The sequence below is a fragment of the Netta rufina genome (genome assembly GCF_964035555.1).
Source record: "Netta rufina genome assembly, chromosome: 2".
In the NCBI taxonomy this organism is placed as follows: domain Eukaryota; kingdom Metazoa; phylum Chordata; class Aves; order Anseriformes; family Anatidae; genus Netta; species Netta rufina.
In genome coordinates this window covers 61,561,706-61,584,436 of record NC_140124.1, presented here as the reverse complement: position 1 = coordinate 61,584,436, position 22,731 = coordinate 61,561,706, and the positions used below count along the sequence as shown (strand labels likewise).

General features: G+C 36.4%; 1 protein-coding gene across 1 annotated transcript in view; it reads right to left on the bottom strand.

Moving 5' to 3' along the window:
• Positions 1 to 22,731, bottom strand: part of BBS9 (Bardet-Biedl syndrome 9) — a 324,493-nt gene that overhangs the window by 228,859 nt on the left and 72,903 nt on the right. Inside the window, exons 16-19 of the mRNA XM_084282162.1 lie at positions 14,610 to 14,750; positions 12,368 to 12,463; positions 7,305 to 7,477; positions 4,856 to 5,008 (exon numbers count right to left, since the gene is read on the bottom strand). Of these exons, the coding sequence (XP_084138288.1) occupies positions 4,856 to 5,008; positions 7,305 to 7,477; positions 12,368 to 12,463; positions 14,610 to 14,750 (563 nt within the window). The remainder of the gene's footprint in view (positions 1 to 4,855; positions 5,009 to 7,304; positions 7,478 to 12,367; positions 12,464 to 14,609; positions 14,751 to 22,731) is intronic.

Genomic DNA, 22,731 nt, shown 5'->3' with positions numbered 1-22,731 from the left:
AAAATTCCTATATGCATTAATTTCTTCAAGCTGCAATTCATATGCAGACTTAAGATACAAGACCAAGACCAGCCAAGACAGACACAGGCTATATACCAAAGAAAGCAGAATGAACTGGACAACTAATTGTTTATGGAGCAGTATCTGAGAACTGCGTTGAAAGCCATATTATTGCTGCTTGCAGCCAGGTATTTCTGTGAGACAAGCTTTTCAGTAATAATATAAATAACATGATCACGACACAATAGATGAATTACAAGAAAAAAGGGAAGAAAATTGTAGCTTCAATTAGTACTAGCAGATCTGTATTGAAAAGCATGTTAGGCCCTCTTTATTAATGGCAAGACATACTCAAATGATGAAGTGCCTTAAAGAAAAGCTGAAATGTGTCACCAATCAAAAAATAAGGAACCAGCTGGTTATAAAGCCTTGTTTTCTAAGGTTATGTAACTGTGCTGACCGCTTATGTCAAACTTGTTCTGTCTGCCCACTCCTAGCAACTGTTTTTTGCAATGTCCACTAATAAATTTTACAATGAAACAAAGACCCAGAAATCATTAAGTTCCTATATTTATTTATTTATTTATTTATTTAGCAGACTGGGAGTGCAAACACTATTAATAGTTCCACTGAGACAAGGTCAAGAATCTTCACATTATCTATCTTCTCTGTATGGCTACTGCCAGTCAACAATAGTGCATTGGCTTGACAACTTGCACACAAATAGCAGCTGGTGGTGCTGGGCTGCTGGGGCCATGGATAATAGTTGAGATTTCAGTATTAGAAAACACAAAAGGGTTAGCAGTTTTAAGGGGGTGTGACAAAGAAGCCTTAGAACATGGGAAGACCTAAGGTATTGTGCAACAGTTGCATCAAAGAACAGGAAGGGACCTAGGTTTACTACAAGTTTGGGAATATAGGACAAACCTATTTGCTTCGTCATTTGTCTTAATCTTCCTACATTTTATTGTAGTATAACACAATATATAGGAGCTTGCTCAGTCATTACATATTTTTTAAAAAACTTAAAACATGAATCTGAGACAAGATTGAACAGTTCAAGAACTTAAAATTGGCTAAGCAACAGTGCCCTAGGAGAACTCCGCCCCACATTTCAAATCCATCCCTTCTCTTCTTTCTCTAAGAGGAATATAACTGCACTTATCTTCTAAACATAGTAACTGGTTTAAATGCTTTACAACTAAACATGCCTGGTACTGCTTCGATTCACTAGGTTATAATCTACATGGGTTGAAATAGAGTGATTCTTATGACCCCTATTGTAAATTCCAAATTGTACCTGGAAACCCCAATAATGTATGTCAAGAGTCAATGCATGAAAATTATAATTTCAAGGCAAGCACCTGCAGCAGCTGCCAAACTATGATTCTATAATATGACAGAAAACACACTGTAGAGATTAAAGACCATTAACTTACACTTTCAAGCAATAACATGTCTCTACTAAGAGAACATTGTATAAAGTACATACTGTTTACAGCAGCTACCATGCAATTTGCTGCAATCTTATTTTATATTCCAAGTCCTTTAAACTGAAAAAGCCTATGTAACCTCAACTACTGTTCATTTGTAAATTCATCTCATTTTTAGAACAAGAGCTAGCAGAACATCCAGTTGCCTTGTTTTATGTTGTTGTTGTTTTTTAAACCAAAGCTCAAGAAATTGTAGTACATAGTCACACAAATAGCATCTATCGAAAACTTATTTTCCGCTATGTTGATAGGTTCTTCCTACAAATCACTCAAACATCACAGTAATGACATTTCCTTTTACCAATATACACAGTTACTATATATAAAATAGCTTTTTTTTTCCTTCCAAAACAGAACACCATATGTCACTATTTGTTAACTGCTGTAAAACTCAAATCTATATTGACATATACGGTTAATTCATAAAGATGAGTTCTAGAAGAAAATACTGAAAAGGAGTATAAAAACAAAAGAAGTCTTTCATCACTGCACACATCAATGCCTGTTTCTCCTTTACTGTGAAGATTAAAAGTAAGGCTACAGTTTCCTTACAATACATTTGCAACTTTATTGTAGCACTGAATACATCCTGCTTTCTTGGTCATGTACAAGAAGATATATAAAAAAAAATAGTTTGCAAATAGAAATTATTTTTACAAGAGAAATAAATGCAGCTTGATTTATTTTCTTGGCCTCGGCATCAATGGCTTTGACTTGTATCTCTACTCACATACCACGCAAACAATTTATACTTGATTGAGTTGAAAATCTGAAAACTAACATTTACAGTCAACTACAGCTATAAAATTCAAATGAGTTCAGCAATTCATTATAAAAATTTGTAGTTTGGCAAAGAAAGAACTACACAGAATACATTTTAAATAGGTATCAAACAGGCAGTGAAGCTACATGAGTTGAACATTTGTGATTGTTAGATTTGTGTTAAAAAGCCTGTTCACACAAAGGTTATAACTTCAGTATAACTGTTCTGATGAAAGGAAATAAGGGAAGCAGTATGAGACATCTTTACATCAGGTTGAATTAGGAGAGGTTATATCATTACAGCTTCATTTAAAAGAAATATATATAAATTATAGTAATTATTTGATCAAGAATGCAACTCATAGAACCCAAGTCCTGGAGACTGAGTGAAACAAACAGATATTCATGTTAACTGGAAATTCTTTCCTGCTCTAGACGACAAGGTTTGGAGTATGCTATAAAAGCAAAACATGCACATTTTCTTTCTGACCGCAAAACCCAATGTAGAAAATACCTTTCTTTTGTACAAAACAATTACTTCAGTGAAAAAATATGCTTTTTTTTTTTTTTTTCTCCTCATTATAAAAGTTTTTGGCATAAGGCATGATGTTCTCAGACAGTGGTGTTAGATGGAAAAGGAACCAAGTTTTATTCCAACACTGAAAGTATTTAATTGTAGGACTTATCATACCAATTTTATTACAATGCCCCTAAAACTTTGACACCACTTACATTCAGAGTTCAATCCAAATTCCTCTGAAGCAAACAGGAGCCATGCTACTTACTTCCGTGGGGTATGGATCATTTCTTCACTGAATACATTCTCCATCGAAAAAACTAAAGAACAGAACTATGGTCCTCATATCAGACAACTTTCCCAAAAGAAAAACAGATGATTTTTTTTTCTAACAATTCCTATGAAAAGCAGTAGCCTCAAAAATACAACAATAGTAATTTCTATATCAAAAAGACTACAACTTAAATAATTTTTGGAGTGAGACTTTATACTGTTTATATTTATCCAGCCTCATTATACCTTCTTTAGTGAAAAAAGATGTTCCATATTTTGAATACTTCAAATATTTGCATTAGAAATACTTGTTCAAGCAAAGACAGAAGATGCTAAAGACTTTTAAAAAAGAAAACAAGGTCTTTTCTAACACAGGAAATTACCAAGCAATTTCATTTCGCCCAAGCAGCAAAGAGACAATATTAAGTCCTACCACAGTGCTCACTTCCAAAGCAATGTATACAATGTTGGGATCCCTATGGTAATTACTATTTTACTACACTTTTGTTTGTAATAACATTTCTTTGTTACAAGGGAATTCAAGAACAAAACAAAATAACAAAAGGAATCTACCAAGAAAAATCTGAGCTTGCCTAAAATCAAATTTTAACTAATATTGAAAAATATAAACATTTATCCTCTAGAAATAAATCTTTTCCCTCTTTCTCATTCAACTACAAAAAAAAAAAAAAAAAAAAAAAGGTAATTTTTAAAAAGATGACCCATCTAATTTTGGTTTGAAGGACCTTTCAGATATACTCCCAAAATATGCATTTTAACTACCTGATTTTTGTCATATTCCTAGAACCAATCTTTAATTCAAGAAATTGTCAAGAACATCTTGGTTGATTTAAGTTTAAAGGTAACAGTTCTGCATAGCAAAAGCAGGCTCAAGAGACCCACTTTTGTTGATCTTTAGGGATTACTTAGTTGTGCCATTTTAAAGTGTTAACCATCTATGTGTTAACAACACCTAGTATTTTTTAAAGTAAAAAAATAAAAATTAAAAAACACTCTCAAACTTACACCATCTCATAGTTGACTCATTAAAGACAGAATCATAGAAGGGTTTGGGTTTGAAATAACCTTAAAGATCATCTTATTCCAACCCACTAGACCAGGTTGCTCAAAGCATCAACTAACCTGGCCTTGAATATATAAAAGAAGGCATATTTCTCTTATGTCTAACCATAAATGGAAATGAAGTTTTCTGTAATTTACAGAGAGGTTTTCATAAACCAAACAGTAAAAATATTTTTCCTGTCTTAATTTTTGAATTGTCCTGATACACCACAGTGCGTAAATCTCATTTCTAGCTAGCAATCTAATTGTGTCTCAGCTCCTCTAACAAGGCATGTTAAAAAGTAAAAATTGGACTGTCTAACAGAAAAGTAAAAAATGCACAAAGTAACATCTAAGAAAGGACTTAGCCTCAGACAATTTTGTTGTGAATATTACACCAGCCAAACCGTTCCACCAGTTTACAGTGTACCATAAAATATTTACATAAGCTATGAACTATAAAATATTTTCACATGAACTATAAAATATTTACACTATCAACATCAGTTAGGAAAGAATGATGTGCTGTCAAGCTGGTGTGACCTAGGAGTAAAAATTTTGTGGTCACAGATTAAATAAAACTATTTCATATCATCTGGAAACTTACAGGGAATATCAGGTTAAACAAATTACTGCTTCCTGGTCTTTGGAAGATAAATGTAACCAGGAAAGCATAGCTTATATGCTTGAAGCTAAGTTTTACCAACATCATAAAGAAAGGTTAGGTTCATAATCAAACTGTACTGACCTCTCTGAATGTTCCTTCTAGCAAGGTGTCCAGATGTTGAAGAGGAGCAGGAGTTTTGTCTTTGAATCGTGTCAGCAATCGTCTCTCAATAGCTCTAAATTGTACAGCCCTCTCAGATAACAGCTCACGGAATTTTTCTGCATTCAAGCGCAGCTGCAATTTAATGGTTTTCAAGAATTCAGATTACAGGTCATATACATCGTATCTGCCCATTCCATATGAAATGAGAGAATGAGAGTAAAATTCTTGAGTGTGTGTATTTTCTCAGATATGAATATGAATGATAGTAAAATTCTTGATAGTGTGTATATTTATTCAAGTATTAATATGTTGTTTATACCAATTTCATATTGATGTGGTTAATTTCATATTCATCATAAAACTTTTTAACATTTTCAGGAATCATCATTTGCCACTGAAGTCAAAAATAATTGCCAAAAGAAATAACAAGGTGTGTTAATGCCTAAGTATCTCATCAAAAAGACTACCAAAAAAGAATGAAATTTCAACACCAGTATCTCAGGTTTTCTCCTCAATTTCATGCACTGTGGCTCATACACATGGCATATTAGACTTGTTACTCATTGCTGTAGAATGTAAATGGTTATTCCCTTAAGCATGAATAAAAGCACTAAATTCTTCACTGACTGAATGACTTCTATATCTAAAGTGAAATTCTTATTAATTTTATATATATATATTGATCAGGTACAGCAACTAACTTTATTAAAATGTTCACAAAACTTTGAGCAATATCATATATCAAGTGCCCAGATAATAAAATTCCTATTTTATCTTTATAACCATCTATTTTCTGCTATATACCTTTAAGACAAAAATCACTAATAAAAGTGGGTTTCTTTCAGAAAGCTGAGTCCTCAAGGTAATATCCTCTGTACATGCTGTAACTGGCAAAAATTATCAGAAAAAAACATTTCAAGACATGCAGCTTTCAAGATACATTGTGACGTATTTATTTTATAGTGTCTCCAAATTAGAAATCTCCTAAATTTAGAAAACAGATTTTGTTTAAAAATAAGCAAATATACTATTCCATCAGTACATGATTACAAAGGACTTCCAGGCAAGCTAAAAGAACTGCAGCTCTTCTAGAAGGAGAAGGAAAAAGGGGACATCTCAGGTAATACTGTTCCAAGCTTGCCAAAAAAGGGATGGAACATCAGGATCCCCTTAACAGACCATTTTTCTTGGAGTATAAAATTTTCAGAATATAATTATTTTAAAATTTCAGAAACTTCAAAATAGCCAGTTGCAAACTAATTAGATCCTAACTTACCACTACAGTGATCACACCAATATTCCAACCCACAATATATCTATGCATGTGACACAATCTAATGAAGCCTATGTTCTGATTATATATAGTTAAGGTATTACTACAATACCAGCCATTAGAAAAAGTAAACAATAAAAAAATGCATAAAATAAAGCCAACTCTATTCTTTCATAGAATTTGAAACTCAGAACATGAGAACTACTCATAAGCCTGAGAGACAAGCCTGGGCCTAGATTGTTTCATTAAAAATCTCTACATCTATCCAAAACAACCATGTCTGTATAATGATGGCTCCACCTCACAGAAGTGGCAGCATGAAAGAACACTGAACAGTGTTTCTCACTCTTACATACATATATTTATACTTTTGCCCATTACATGAGTTTAAACTAATAGAAATTTTCAAATAACTGTTTCCTTTTGTTACTGGAAAGAAGGCAGAACAGAAGGGAAAGAGCGCATATACATTATCAACTATTTCTACAAGTTAACTATTAGAATGTTTTTGCTGTCATCTGCATGACCAAACAGACAGGAGAAAATAATTATGTATATGTTGTATCTGGTCTGGTAAACCTCTTAAAGCCTTCTACTTCCACAAGGGCAGTCAGGGTTTTTTGTTTCTTGTATGTTTTGTTCTTGTTTTTCTAGTTGCTGTTGTTTTATTTTTGTTTTGGTGTGTGTGTGTGTGTGTGTGTGCAGGGACTTTCTGCATAATTACAGGGATGATTCAGCCAAAATAGATGCTCATGGGTTCATTATCATAGAATAGCCTAAAACTAAGGACAAGTTTCAAAAATAGCTTTACAATTAACAGGATGTTAGTCAATAAAGAACCCATGGCTCCTGTACAGCTAGTGAACAGAAGGGCAAATACTAGTTCCATAATTTGTACAATTTGCAGACTACACAGTAGCTACATATACTCTCCCAATCACAAGGGCTGCTTCAGAGGCAAGGTATATGCCCATATATCCACATGTTAAAAAATGTACAACAACACTTTTTCCAGCACTATGCTTAAATGCATTATATTTTCTGAAAGACAAATGGCTGTGCACCTGTGATCATTATACAGTTTTAAACTGATTATTCTTAGTACCAGCACACAAATAATTTTGAACTAGTAGAATCACACACTATGTAACATACCTCAAAATGTCGATCAATTAGTTCAAAGTATTCTTGCAGGGGAATTGAACCTGAAAAGGTATACGCAAAGTCTTTGCAATTTTGCTTTTTGAAATGTTCTTCCAGTCGAAGAGTGAGCTCTTTTGTTATTAGCCAAAGGTCTTCTAACTGATCACTCTGGATCCTATATCGTTCTTTGAAAACAAGAACAAATACAAGACTAATAATGAACACATTTAAGCTGTATACATCCACTACACAACATCGAAAATACATGGGAATTTAACTAACATTATCAATACATTCAAAGTTTGTATTAGAGATTTTAGTAGGAGATACATGCTCATTAGCATTAAATAAATACTTTTATTTTATTGGTGTCGGTCCTAAATACCCTCTACTTTATGCTAACTTTAACAGGCAATTTTGTAGCACAGAATGAGTACATAGCTTCAGGACTACTTACTCCAGAGTGTTGGTGCACTATGTTTATAAAGTGCAAATAACTATGAAGAATTACCACAATAGGGAAACAAGAATTACTGGATGATATTAAGCTATAATAACAGGTTGTCTTCATTCTCTTCCATAGCACAGTCTGAACAAGTTTTGCTGTGGGCTTAAGGCAAAGTCAGGTTCAATTCACTTTGGACCATAGGAGAAGCACAGCATCCTGAGCAGCAGATAATAGTTGTAACAAACCAAATTTACTTCAAATAAAAGCTTGAATGCCTTTTGAAAACACAGTTATTGTCTTCTCAGACAATACAGTCACTAATATAATTTTTATTATATCTCTACCTCTTAGGATATCTTTCAATAGGAAATCATTACTCATTCAGTAGTCATAGACAACAATATTCAGTTTTGTTATTTCTATACTTAACTCCAATGCAGTAGTAGAGAGATGAAAACGTTAATATAAATTGAAGTGAAAACAAAAAGTTCAGTTAGCCTCTGTTCTCTGTCCCAACAAGTTGACTCAACTTATCACATTTTAGCGAATTTCAAATTATCAAGCTAATTGGATGAGATCTTTTTTCTGTTCTGTTTCTAGTCCATATTTGTATATTTCTCTCTTCAGTTTCCAGGAAATGAGAATTTACTAAATGTTGAAGGGAAAACATTGTGGACAATTGTATCAGCACTTATTTTGTTCTGATACTGTTTCAAACAACAATGCCCTACTTCTTGGCATTATTCATCTATCAATACTTTATCCAAAGGGAAAGACAGAAATGCAGCTATGATGCAAAAAGAGTTGTTGGGTTTTTTTGATGCAAAATATTTCTTTTTTTTTTTTTTTCCATCCTTGTTAATAAGCTTCACAGTAAATCAAATAAAGCCAAATTCTTTAGAACTTGAATGTACTATTTAAAATTTCCTTAACGTTATTAATTCAAGACTGTTTGACATTACCACTGGCATCATTCCCAGGATACACATTTCACTGAATAGAGAATGACAAATTCTGTTTACAGTGTAAGAGGAAAGAAGCAAGTTTTATTTAAAAACATGTCTGTTAAAGAAAAGAACACCATCTGCTAAAGATAACATTCAACCTAATACCCATTTTTTAAATACTCACAGTGTAATGGCTGGACTTAGTTGGATGTATCATCATACTTTGCTTTAAGTGATTTTTCCTTAAGGGAAATTAGCTCAGATGTTTTCAGGCCAAATCAACAGTCATTCCATTTATAATTGACATGTCTAATACATTAATGGTTTAAAATGGATAAAACTAATTTCCTCCAAAATGCATATTTAGTTTCCATACATTGTTTGTTGGTCAATACAAACACAATCTAATTTTACCATGGCTTGAGTAGAGAGCATTGCACTCATTTGCTTTATATGATCTTTCAGCTCTCAAAAACAAAGATAAATTAGATTTACAAACTGTAGGAAAGTGAGAATCCTTAGTTATAATAAATACATGCTTTACACGAAAAAAAAAAAAAAAAAAGTGGAAAAAATATGGATCTGGGATTCTGTTCTTGTGCTTTTATAATAGCTAATCAATTTACATTAGCTTTTTGTTAAAATAAGCTCTCTTACAGAAAAATTACAATTATTTTCAGAAACATTCTCAAACAGAAAATCAGGAGACCCAGAGGAGCTCTAGCAGGTTACAAGGCTTAAACAATCTGCAATAAGAATGATTCGTTGCCCTGACTGTAGCTTATCTGAAGGAAGTCTGGGAGATTCAGTTCACTTCTTAGCTAAAAAGCCCTTATCACAAGAAAAAACAACCACAACTAGTAGTCAAGCCTTCCTTAAACTTTGATTAAAGATAGTTTAAAAAAAAGAAATAGAAAAAGTTCAAAAAGAGTTACAACTTTAATCTACATTAAGCAAGCTTTGTTTTAATGTATACTAACTGTGAAAATGAACTTCAGGCTGGGCTTCTTTGCAGCAGTCTTCTTGACAGGCTGAAGTAACATCTTCAATTACTATACTGTTTAAAATGGATTAGCTAATGTAATTAAAAACAAATGTGAAAACAGATGTCATTTTTGTCTGCAGCTTCAGCAGTGAAACCCAACTGAACTTGGAGATTTTCACTCGTATATACAATCCTTCCTATTAAGAACTTAAAGTCCATTCAAAATGGAATTTGGGAAAAATGTGTCCATTGTCCAAGACCAACTTTTCATGGGAAACAAGGAACAAGGATTGATTGGTCACAATGATTATTTTTTTCATTACTATTTGTCTACATATACAATTTTCTTTATGAAGAAACTTTCTCCAGTGATCATGCTTTGTAAGTATTTATACAAAGTAAAAGCTCAGTGTTTAAAAAAATGGTAGCAAAATAACAGAACTTCCCAAATAATACAAAACTTTATCTGCGTTAATTATGTCCATATAAGACGTCCACTCAAGCAAAATAATTCTAACACCATGAAATTGTACCAAACAATGCTTTTGTATTATGGACAATCTCTGTTCATAAAAAAATCCTCTTAATTATCCTTGTGTATCACAACTTCTACAAATAATTTTCTAAAACTGTGCGTTTACTTAGTGACCCCCACACACACACAACCCCGAGAAATTCTACAGCCACCCCAATCCAACACATGTGATAGATGCTGGAAACAGGCCACTACAAGGAAGAAGGCATCAAACAACTCCTTTGTTTCCTAAAGTAAGGATTCCCAGACAAGAGAAATGAATAGTCACACTAAGAAAAAAAAATAGTTATTAGAATCTCCTTTGTTAAGTGAACTTCACAAATAAAGCAGTGTGGGAAAGTTTACAGTAAGACTGCAAGCGTCATTCCTAGCCAGTGAATAAACAAACCTGATAGGAAGAACTTGATGGTTTGGGTAGGGGAACTAAAAGTTATAGCTTTACTAAAAGTTAAAATATATTCATTGTGTCTAATTCACAGACATAAATTTGTCCCTTACAAAGCATCATCAGGTTTAGCAACTATTCAAATAAAAGATTTAAACTGTAATCCATAAAAGTTATTTATAAATCCTTTAAATTCTTTAGTTTCTAGAAACTATAATTGCACGTCTAGCTAGTTCAAGCTGTTTAAAATCTACTGTCTATTTAAACAAATATTAAAAACAAACTCATAATAAAACAGCATGCAAATAGTGCATACAAACTAATACAAATGGATTTGAACCTTAGAAATGTAAAGTGATTCTTGGTACAATGGATGTTCTTCAATAATTACACTCCAGATGGTTTCTGTTTTTAACACATTTGATTATATTAGAAAAAATATTAAATATTATCTCATAGCTTACAGCTGACGCCATTGGTATTTATATTAACCATCACAAATACTTTATTTTGAAAACACAGTGAGGCAGATTATTTTTGTTTTGAAAGAATTTCACATTAAACTAGATTCTGATTTCTCACTTACTCAAAATAGTTTTCATAGAGCATTCATAAAGTGTTCCCTTTGATTTCTTAAGCAAGTTCCCTTTGAACTCTTAGCAATGAGCAACAGGTATTTTAGCTTTTCAGTTTCTTGGTGTGCTGTATTAAATGAAGACTTTGTGCTTTGCTGGCTAAACACAATTGAATAAATTCAGTTCCACTGCATGTGCCAAGGAAGTTTAATTAGTTGAATAGCCTAGCAAGACCCCAAACTCCCAAACTCTCCAAAATTAAGAGAGTTGATTTATTTTATGTTTCTAAGAGCACAAACACACAGGTGTTTGAAACATGACTGCTTAATTCACAAGCTGCCCTGGCCAAGAGATGCTGGACCAGGTAACAGCACATCTACATGTATGTTCATACACGTTAGCGTGTTCATGGCATGAATACTATACAATAAGTATAGTATTCAACATGATAGAATTCATAGTCCTATAATCAGAGATATACAGGAATCCAAAGATACGGGAATTTACTTAGATGCAAAGAAGCACCTACATAGGGTCAGATACTAATCAGAGTCAAACATTACTGAAAGACTGTGAAGAGTTACAAACTTGCTTTTTAGTCCTTTTCACAAATTATAATAAACATAACAGATTACTTCCAAACACAGGTCAGTTGAAATACTTTTGAGAAAAAGAAGTGGGATTTTTTTGGTCTTTTTTTTTTTTCTTCATGTGATTACAGTGATAGTATTAACACCTAATTAAAAACATTGCCAAAATAAAAATTCTAAGAAAAAGCAATTTCATCCCTGGAAATCTTTAAAAGACGTTTAGATGTAGAGCTTAGGGATATGGTTTAGTGGGGACTGTTAGTGTTAGGTCAGAGGTTGGACTCGATGATCTTGAGGTCTCTTCCAACCTAGAAATTCTGTGATTCTGTGTGTGATTCTCTAGACAATTGTCACTGTAGTGTAGCATAGTTTGAGTATCTTTCTTGCTCCATTTTAAAATTTTGCAACTTCCCTAGAAGTATTATTAGTTACTTGAGAGGGGCAGTTTAAACATGATCAGTTAATGCTTTGAAACTCCTATATAAACTCTCACCCTACAAATTTGTATACCTACCTTATTTGTAGAACCCACATTCTCATTTTCTACACCTACTAACTGATGATCCTACATTTTCAGGCCTATTATCTTTTACGTTTTAATACCACTTACGTGATGTTTTTGAAGCAAGAAGAGTGATTTTTGAACCCGTTAGGAACTGAAAACCCAGAACATTAGCTTGGTCATCCTCAGATGGATCAGCAAAGTCTGAAAAAGAGAAGTAAATAGTTTTCTAAAATTCAGTTTTCACATACAACAAATTTGAAGCTGTATCCAGGACTACATCAACTTTGCTTTGCTTATATTTATGCAATCTCAATAAGATTGCTCCCCCTTTTTTGAGGCATAGAGGATATTAGGAGTAGCTTGGTATTCAGTCCCTCTGTTCACAGGTTTAAGCTGAGCCACATTCAGTTGTTATATGAAATTGCCTAAGCTTGGTAGACAAAAGGTAGCTTTCTCGGAGGTTCAGTCTGTATCATCTAAAAAGAACTGTGAATGCTGTATAGCCCGAAAAGACTGTCACCTATACTGGGAACAGCACTGCATGTCTCCATTAATTCAGACATCTATGCAAAAATTATTATGATCATGTTTGAGCACCCTCTGTTTTAGCTTTCAGCACACAGCACAACAAACATCTTAGTGGAATTATCTACTTAGAAAATAAAAGCATGCCAAGCTTTCTTTCATGTTTAGACCGTACCAACTTGAAAGGCTTATTTTTAGATGACTGTATTTTAAAAATTATTCCGATACACCTCTCCTCCCAAATTTCGCCTAAAAATAAGGTAAAGCAGGAAGTAGACCAGATACAATTGTTATTAAGGAGTACACCAAAAATCCAAAGTTTCTTCACAGATGATATCATAAACAGCATGCTTTATTTCTTTTCCATCACTGAAAACAGGATGAACAGAAATCAAAACATTTTAATACCTTCTTCTGAATCACATTACATATACTCCTTGTTATGATTTCAACACATCCCTGGGTTTAAAATAAAATTTATTTATTCACTATTTTGAAAATCTATTTTGATTTATGTTTCAGGTAACAGTGTTATACAGCACACAAATTTGAAGTATATTTATCATCAAAGTTATGAAATTCATGCTACTAAAAAACAAACAAAAAACTACCCACATGCCTCCTCCAATGCTGTCTAAGACAAATGTACTATATCTTTCCAAAAACAGATGTAGTAGCTCCACCTTAAAAATACTGCTCTCAAGTTGTCAGCCCATACCACTCTCATCAGAAAACTATTGCAGAACCTTAGTCCTCCGAAGTTCAGAACTTTAATCATTGCCAGATCAAACTTACTCACAAGCCCTTTATAATCCCTGTTTATTCATCACCCTCCCCCTTTTTTTTTTTGCCTGTGTTATACTAAGTTAAATCAATACTTTTCTTTTAATTCTGTTTTTCAAATCCCTAGGTAATTTTCACAGCCTTTTTTTACAGTACAATTCTAAAATTGAGTTTTAATTCACCTTTAGTATCAGCAACCAGCAGTCAGTACTGTATGACAGTACACAGTACCTTACTAGTTTCTGGCCTCAAAGCATTTTGTCTAATACAGCCTAGGTTCTTATCTGTTTGGTTTTTTTATGATTGTGCCACATTGTACCACAGAGTATTCCTGTGGTAATTTCCACCTTCTCTATCACTGCCAAATTATGAGCACATAAGTACAGCAGATTTTTTTTTCATAATGTTATAATTTACAATACTTAATTTCATTCATGTTTTTCTAGATCTATATGACACCTAATTCCTTCTTTCTGCTACTTTAATACTCTTTTGAATATGAAACATAATTCAGTTTTGCTTATCAGAAAATATTGCTAAAGCACCTGTCTTTTTGGTCCAAAATACTAATGAAATTATTTAATAGGATCAGCTCAAGACTGATACATCAAGGACCTCACAAATCTTCCTCCAAAGAAATCACACCCCTTTCATAGAACATTTACCACTTTTACTCTACCCTGCTTCCTGTATTCACATTTCATACCCACTGAACACCACCCTCCCCACTCCATAAAATGAATGCCCATGTCTCTCCCCATTACAACACTGATATTGTAATACCCGCTGCGTTAAAAAAAAAAAAAAAAAAAAAAATCTAAAGTTTTACCAGAGACAGATATATTAGCCCAGGTGAATTATCTAACTTGAAATGTTTTCCATCATTTCTCTCAAGCCATACTTTTTAAACATCCTCATATTGTTAATTATGTTAATAATTATTGTTAATACTGTTAATAATGCTTTGTTAATTATTTATTTATTCCTCCTGTCTGAGTTCCTAACAAATCTCCTATTATAGAAATTTTTTAAAACTTACCTGGAAAAATGGTGAGAAAACTGATGGGAGGTTTATTGGTATCAATAGTTATCTTGTGATTTGCTGATTTTGAAGGTTGAGCTGGAAAGCAGATTAATCGCAAAGGCAGCTTGAATTTACACTGGGCAACTTTTGGTATTCCTAAAATGAAAGAACACAAAGAATCATCTTTCCTATCTGTCTTCTGAATACAAGATGATTTACACTGCTGTCCTGAAAGAGGTATAACATGGTATCTATAATGCAGTTAAAGAATAGCCTAAAACCCAAGCCATGTAATCTTTTGTTAACTTTCCATCTCAAATACCTTTACATTTGAATATTTTCAATTACCTCTTCCAGTAAACATTTTCAAGTAAATGTAAAAGGCAAACATTATTAGCCAAATCCACTGCATACCTGTGTTCACACCAATTAACATGCAATAAAGATTGGCAACATTTTTTTAACCCTCTAGACAAATAATTCTATTTTAACATAGAAGAAAGCTCCATGATTGCTCCTGATACTTTGAACACAAAGTATCAAATGTATTGAAATACATTTTTCATCAGGAACACTACCAAAACTACCTTAAAAACACACACATTATTTTTTGTTATTTTTATATGAAAACTGCACCTGTTCTTCATAGACAGGTATCAAAAGCTATTTTTATATGACACCTTCTTTCTGACAAAAAGACAAAGGTGCACATTCACACCTTAAAAATCCCTAACCAAACTATGAGTCTGAAGAATATTACAAGGATGGAATAAATTAATGAACCTGATCTGCAGAATGAATTGCGGTAATTAGAAATTGTTATTGCATATCCTGCATGGGTACATTTTCTAATTTTAATAACATCTCATCCTATTTCTTTGGAAAAAAATATTTTTTGCTTGTTTGTTTATTTAATCAGGATACTCACTTGTGATCAATTTGATAATAATACATTTAAAACTGACATTGCACAAACATTGCTAAATAGTGGTATCCACTCATATAACTGAATCCCAACAGCATGTTAAGGGGAATCACAACTCCAGTTAACAGCCTTCATGGCAAAAATGTGAAATCCAAAAATTGCCGAACAGTACCTTTCTTTCAAATGAGGCTCAGCTACAGAAGAATAGATCTGGTTATCCGGTTTTAATGAATAATGCTCCTAAAGAATTGGGTAAGTTCTATTTGCTAAAATACTCAGTTATAATCCAGAGGTATATTAAATTTTATCTTTCTATTCACCATACAATAACATAATGCATGTAATTTATCAGAATAGTGCAAGAGAAAAGAGGAAGTTTTAACACTAACAAAAACACATTCATCAGAATATTTCTAATTTGCAAAAATATAAGCATTATTTAAAGTGGTTGGCTTGTAAGAAATTGCACAGTAGGTTCTATGTGAAAGATGAAAATGCTAGGGACTATGAAATATGGAATGCTTGCTCTTCTGAGCAGCCAGTTTATATGGTTTTTGTGTTTGTGTTTTTTTTTTTTCTTTCTTTCTTTCCTTTTGTGAGGGGGATTTTTTGATAAAGCAGCTAACAAACATTGTTTTCTTCAGGAACAGACATCATTAGAGGTACCAATACTCACTTTACTGAGAATAGCATTAAGGTCATAGCAGCAATCAGTCATTCTTTCCCCCAGAAAACATGAAATTCAAACACTAACCCCAACACTCACTCCAACAGAATTTAAAATACGTTTTCAGAGTGAATAAAGTAAGATCATACAGATCACACAAAGGCAGAAAAGTCATAAAACTGACAGCTATGCAAATGTCAGTCATGTAAGCTGAGAAGTTTAGTATAAAAACAATGCTCAACCATTTATAGTCATCTAAAACCTTTTTGCTAACATTCTTTATTGGCTTGCTGCTTCACAGATCTCTTGCAAAAAAAAAAAAAATTCCAAAGACTTGTCTTGGGTTGGAGAGGGGTTGTTACTAGAAATCTCAGATTCATCTTTGTAGTTGTCAATTCATTAATTCTTTTGGCTGTCTAATAATACTTCCAAGTAGCTATTCTGCACCAGCTTAAAACAATTTAAAAAAAAAAAAAAAAATCAGTGTAAAGCCAGCAGAAAACTCAAAACAGGCCCCCAGATTAGAATATCTATGGGTTCCAAGGAAAATTCCTTAAAAAATACTTGACAGTAAATCCATGACCTTTCAGAATGATTCATTCAAACATATCTTCACAGTCTGATGGAAAAATTAATTAAAATATTTTACTGATGACAATATAATACAAACATCTTAGAGACTGTCAACAGGAAAATTGTTGTCAACAGGAAAATATTAGTAACAAAACTAGCCCAAAAGATTTTGAAACATTTTTATTTTTAAAACAAGATGAAGTTCTTCTCATTTCAAAGCAACTTTTCCTAGACAACCTGTTCTAAATCTGCCACATCATAAACAAAGTTTTTCATTATTTCAGAGAAAATTGGAATCAAAATTAAATCAAATAATATCTGGCTATGGAGATTTCTAGTTGATGAGTCCAAAAAAACTGTATACCTAAGAAAGCCAAACCAAAAAGCTCCAGCAATATTTACCACTGCAGTGAAAATATTGGGATTCCCAATATTCTTATTGGGAAATACTTTTAGAATGTTTTGTTAGGTCTGCTAGAGTAATTTTAAATGGTAGTATGGAAGCCCAAAAGAGTAACAAAGTGTGGGAGCCGGAACTTCCTCAATCCTTTCGTGTTATAGATCTTATTTCATCTAGAGCCGTGATGCGCTTGATACAGTTTCAAGATACAGTTTCAGCACTGTAGTAATGAAAAAAATGTGAAAAAACTCTTCAGATTCTCTTTGCCATATATAGAAATAAAAATTCTAGTATGAAATTCAACACAAATTTTGTAACAGGTTACCTCATAATAACAGTATTATTTGAAGACAGACATACTATGTACTTACCTTACAAAAGTAACAAAATACACACACTGTTGTTACAATTTTATTTCTAAATTACTTAGGTGATCAGCCCCAGGGCAGAGGCTTTCTGCAGCGGAGCAGGGTATCAAGGTGGTCAGAGCTTTATTTCCAGCATCGAGGCCACTCAAGGCAGATGAGGGAGCCGCCAGCACCTGTCAGCCCTCACGACGTAGGCTGACCAGGCCAGGAGGAGCCAGCAGTGTTTGCTCCCCGGCTGTACAGAGGCAGCCCCTAGGGAGTGCAACAACCAGGATGGGGGAACAGGGCATGGGGCTGCAGTTTGCACTGGCAGTATGGGCTCAGACAGAGCAGAGCATCCCTCCCCACTCAGGAGAACAGCTCATCTACTGGCTGTCTACCTATAGCTAAACTGCCACGGTCTGCAGTAGGCAGAAAGTTCTCTCTACAAAGTCTGTGGTGACCCAGGCAGAGTGCCCACTCAACCATGCAGTAGTTCAGGTCTCTGGATGCACGGAGTGCCTGAGGCTGTTGCTGCTATCTGAGGGCAGCAGGGCCACCGTGTATCTGAGGTGTGAGCAGGTGGATGGCCTGCTCAGCCTGGTGGCAGAGCTCAAGGAGGAGGTGGAGAGGTTGAGGGCCATCAGGGAGTGTGAGCACGAGACAGACTGGTGGAGCAACTCCCTGCACGGTCTGAAAGAATGGCACCGGAATAAGACACCCCAAACCGGAGTGGACCCCCTGCCCTGTCAAGCAGAGGGAGGGGACCTAGGAGATGAGGAGGAATGGAAACAAGTCCCTGCTTGGCATCACAGACAACCCCCCTCCCTACTGGCCTCGCCTCCCCAGGTGCCCATACACAACAGGTTTGAGGCCTTGGAGCTTGAGAGACCCGTGGGTGAGGATGTGGTCGAAATCCCACCCAGGAGGTTGCCTAGGGCGAGGAAGTCGACTCCACACCTCAAGACTGCCTCCACCAAGAAAGAAAGAAGGGTGATGGTTGTAGGTGACTCCCTTCTCAGGAGAACAGAGGGCCCTATATGTTGGCCTGACCCTACCTGTAGAGAAGTCTGCTGCCTCCCTCAGGCCTGGGTCAGGGACACTGCCAGAAAGTTTCCTAACCTGGTTCGCCCCTCTGACTATTATCCTCTATTGACAGTCCAGGCTGGCAGCGATGAAATCGCAGAGAGAAGCCTGAAGGCTATCAAACAGGACTTCAGGGGACAGGAACCCATGGTGCAGCAGTCAAGCTATGATGTGGTTGCCATCACTGAAATGTGGTGGGATCAATCCCATGACTGGAGTACTGCAATGAATAGTAGGCTCTTCAGAAGGGAGCACAGATGGGGTGGTTCTCCATATTAGAGAGTGTTTTGATGTTGTGGAACTTGAGGCTGGGAATGATAAGGTTGAGTCCCTATGGGTTAGGATCAGTGGGAAGGCCAACAAGGCAGGCATCCTGGTGGGAGTCAGTTATAGACCGCCAAACCAGGATGAGGAGACGGATGAGGTGTTCTACAAGCAGCTGGCAGAAGTTGCACAATATCCAGCATTTGTCCTCATGGGGGACTTCAACTTCCTAGATATTTGCTGGAAATACAACACAGCTCAGAGGAAGCAGTCTAGGAGGTTCCTGGAGATCGTGGAAGATAGCTTCCTGATGCAGCTGGTTAGTGAGCCTACCAGGGGAGGTGTCCTGAGGGTGGTGACCTTTTGTTCACAAACAGAGAAGGACTGGTGGGAGATGTGGTGGTCAGGAGCTGTCTTGGGAAGAGTGACCACAAAATGGTAGAGTTCTCTATTCTTGGCGAAGTCAGAAGGAGGATCAGTAGAACTGCTGTCTGGGACTTAAGGAGGGCAGACTTTGAGCTGTTCAGGACACTGGTTGGAAGAGTCCCTTGGGAGACAGTTCTGAAGGGCAGAGGAGTCTGGGAAGGTTGGGCACTCCTCAAGAAGGAAACGTTAATGGCTCAGGAGCAGTCTGTCCCCACATGCCCAAAGACAAACCAATGTGGAAGAAGACCAGCCTGGCTGAACAGATAACTGTGGCTAGAGTGTGGAAAGAAAAAGAGGATTTATGACCTTTAGAAAAAAGGGCAGGCCACTCAAGAGTGTTAGGAATGTTTTAACAATTTGTGTCCATAAAGAACAGTCCTGTCTGCCTCTGGGCCCTGCAATGGCAATTTAATTCTTGAACCACAGATGCAGTGTGTCCCAGTCTCCCCCTCATTCTAGTCAATTTATCAAGTCTTCAGAAAATACTCCTCAAATTAATGAACCTGTTTGCTTTTGTTATTCCGGACTTCTATTTCTAACAGTTACAGCCTTTTTTCTGTCTTCTTCGAGATTAACTTAACACTGTTATAGGTGTGACTGTCCCTGTGAATGGCTGGTGAAGAATGTTTTAATTACTCATTAAGTGTCAATAAGAAAGCTATTTGTGTTTGTATGAAGTCTTTGATGTCTGGGGGTTTCAGAACAACTGATAACAACTAGTGACTGTTATGGGATACTATGCAGGCCTCTGATATCTGGCCAGGTGGCCAAGAGATTAAGAAGAAGAAAAAAAGAAGCTGAAGGACGGCTGGGAGACAAGACCTGCAGGGGATGTTCTATAAACTTGATACGGTGCCAAGGGAGTACAAAGGGGAAGGACGAGAAAAAAACTTGGAGAGGAAGACTACGAGCCTTCAGCATGAAAGACACCTAGAGACCCCCAGAGGGACCACCGGAGACTGATGCGCATGCTCCAGTAGGAGGGACTGGACCCTGGAAGCTAATTATAATAACCTGTTTTTTTTAGAAGTAGTAATGAATATGTATTAGTCTAGGAGCATAAAAATCAGCTACTTGATGTAACTGGGGTGCGTCCTGGTGGAGCAGAGACTCCCAGTGCACCCAGCGTTGTTTGCTTACCTCTATTCTTTTAATAAATCCTATTTTTTATTTAATCCTATTTTGAAAACTGAGCCATTTCTAACAAGAGGACTATAAGGATGTAAGGATGTGCAGGGACAAAATTAGAAAGGCCAAAGCTCATCTGGAGCTCAATCTGGCTACTGCTGTTAAAGATTGTTGTTTTTATAAATACATTAACACGAAAAGGAGGACTAAGGAGAATCTCCATCCTTTACTGGATGCAGGGGGAAACTTAGTGATGAGAGGTGAGGAAAAGGCTGAGGTGATTAATGCCTTCTTTGCCTCAGTCTTTAGCAGCAAAATCAGTTGTTCTCTGGGTACCCTGAAGTGGTGGAAGGGGAAGGGAATCAGAATGTGGCGCTCACAATCCACGAGGAAATGTTTAGCGACGTGCTACAGCACTTGGATGTACGCAAGTCGATGGGGCCAGATGGGATCCACCTGAGGGTACTGAGAGAACTGGTGGAAGAACTGGCCAAGCCGCTTTCCATCATTTATCAACAGTCCTGGCTATCAGGGGAGGTCCCAGTCGACTGGCAGCTAACAAATGCAACATCCATCCTCAAGAGAGGCCGGAGGGTGGACCTGGGAAACTATAGGCCTGTTAGTTTGACCTCAGTACCAGGGAAGCTCATGGAGCAGATCCTCTTGAGTGTCATTATGCAGCACTTGCAGGGCAAGCAGGCGATCAGGCCCAGTCAGCACGGGTTTATGAAAGGCAGGTCCTGCTTGACAAACCTGATCTCCTTCTATGACAAAGTGACACGCTGGGTGGATGAGAGAAAGGCTGTGGATGTGGTCTACCTTGACTTCAGTAAGGCTTTTGACACCATTTCCCACAGCATTCTCCTCAAGAAGCTGAATGCTCATGGCTTGGACTGGCACATGCTTCATTGGGTTAAAAACTGGCTGGATAGCTGGGCCCAAAGAGTCGTGGTGAATGGAGTTAAATCCAGTTGGAGGCCAGTCACTAGTGGGGTCCTCCAGGGCTCAGTACTAGGGCCAGTTCTCTTTACTATCTTTATCGATGATCTGGATGAGGGGATTAAGTGCACCCTCAGCAAGTTTGCAGATGACACCAAGTTAGGTGCGTGTGTCGATCTGCTCAAGGGTAGGAAGGTTCTGCAGGAGGATCTGGATAGGCTGCACCGATGGGCTGAGGTCAACTGTATGAAGTTCAACAAGGCCAAGTGCCGGGTCCTGCACATGGGGCAGAACAACCCCAAGCAGAGCTCCAGACTGGGAGAGGAATGGTTGGAAAGCTGCCTTGCAGAGAAGGACCTGGGAGTGATGGTTGATAGTCGGCTGAATATGAGCCAGCAGTGTGCTCAGGTGGCCAAGAAGGCCAACAGCATCCTAGCTTGCATAAGAAACAGCGTGGCCAGCAGGGCTAGGGAAGCGATTGTACCCCCTGTACTCAGCTCTGGTGAGGCCGCACCTCGAGTACTATGTTCAGTTTTGGGCCCCTCACTACAAGAAAGACATGGAGGTGCTCAAGCGTGTCCAGAGAATGACAATGAAGCTGGTGAGGAGTCGAGAGAACAAGTCCCACTTGTTCTGAGGGAGCTGGGTTTGTTCAGCCTGGAGAAGAGGAGGCTCAGGGGCGACCTTATTGCTCTCTACAGGTACCTTAAAGGAAGCTGTAGCAAGGTGGGGATTGGTCTATTCTCCCACATGCCCAGTGACAGGATGAGAGGGAATGGCCTAAAGTTGCGCCAGGGGAGGTTTAGGTCATATATTAGGAAAAACTTCTTTACCGAAAGGGTTGTTAGGCATTGGAACAGGCTGCCCAGGGAAGGGGTGGAGTCACCATCCCTGGAGGTCTTTAAAAGACGTTTAGATGTAGAGCTCAGTGATATGGTTTAGTGGAGGACTTGTTAGTGTTAGGTCAGAGGTTGGACTAGGTGATCTTGGAGGTGTCTTCCAACCTAGATGATTCCGTGATTCATTCATCTTAATCATGTCAATTACAACATCTGATGCACATAAAAAAAAACATTCAATTAGGATCTTTAATTTAGGATAGGAAAAATTTAGAGAATTCAAACCTTCTCTGGTATTGATGGTATGAATATATCTAGTTTAGTGCATCTTAGAGTAACCCAAAACAAATTTTGCCAGGGAGAATTCACTGTGTGCCACAGTACTCTCTTAAGCATCAACAGGTTTCAGTATTGAGTACAAACTTCTTAAAACAGAAAATCCAAATCCTCAGTTTTAGAATGTCACGCTTTTCAATTATATACACTTATTTTACATATTTAAATTATTATAGTTATAGTATTTTTTAAACTTTGTGGACGTTA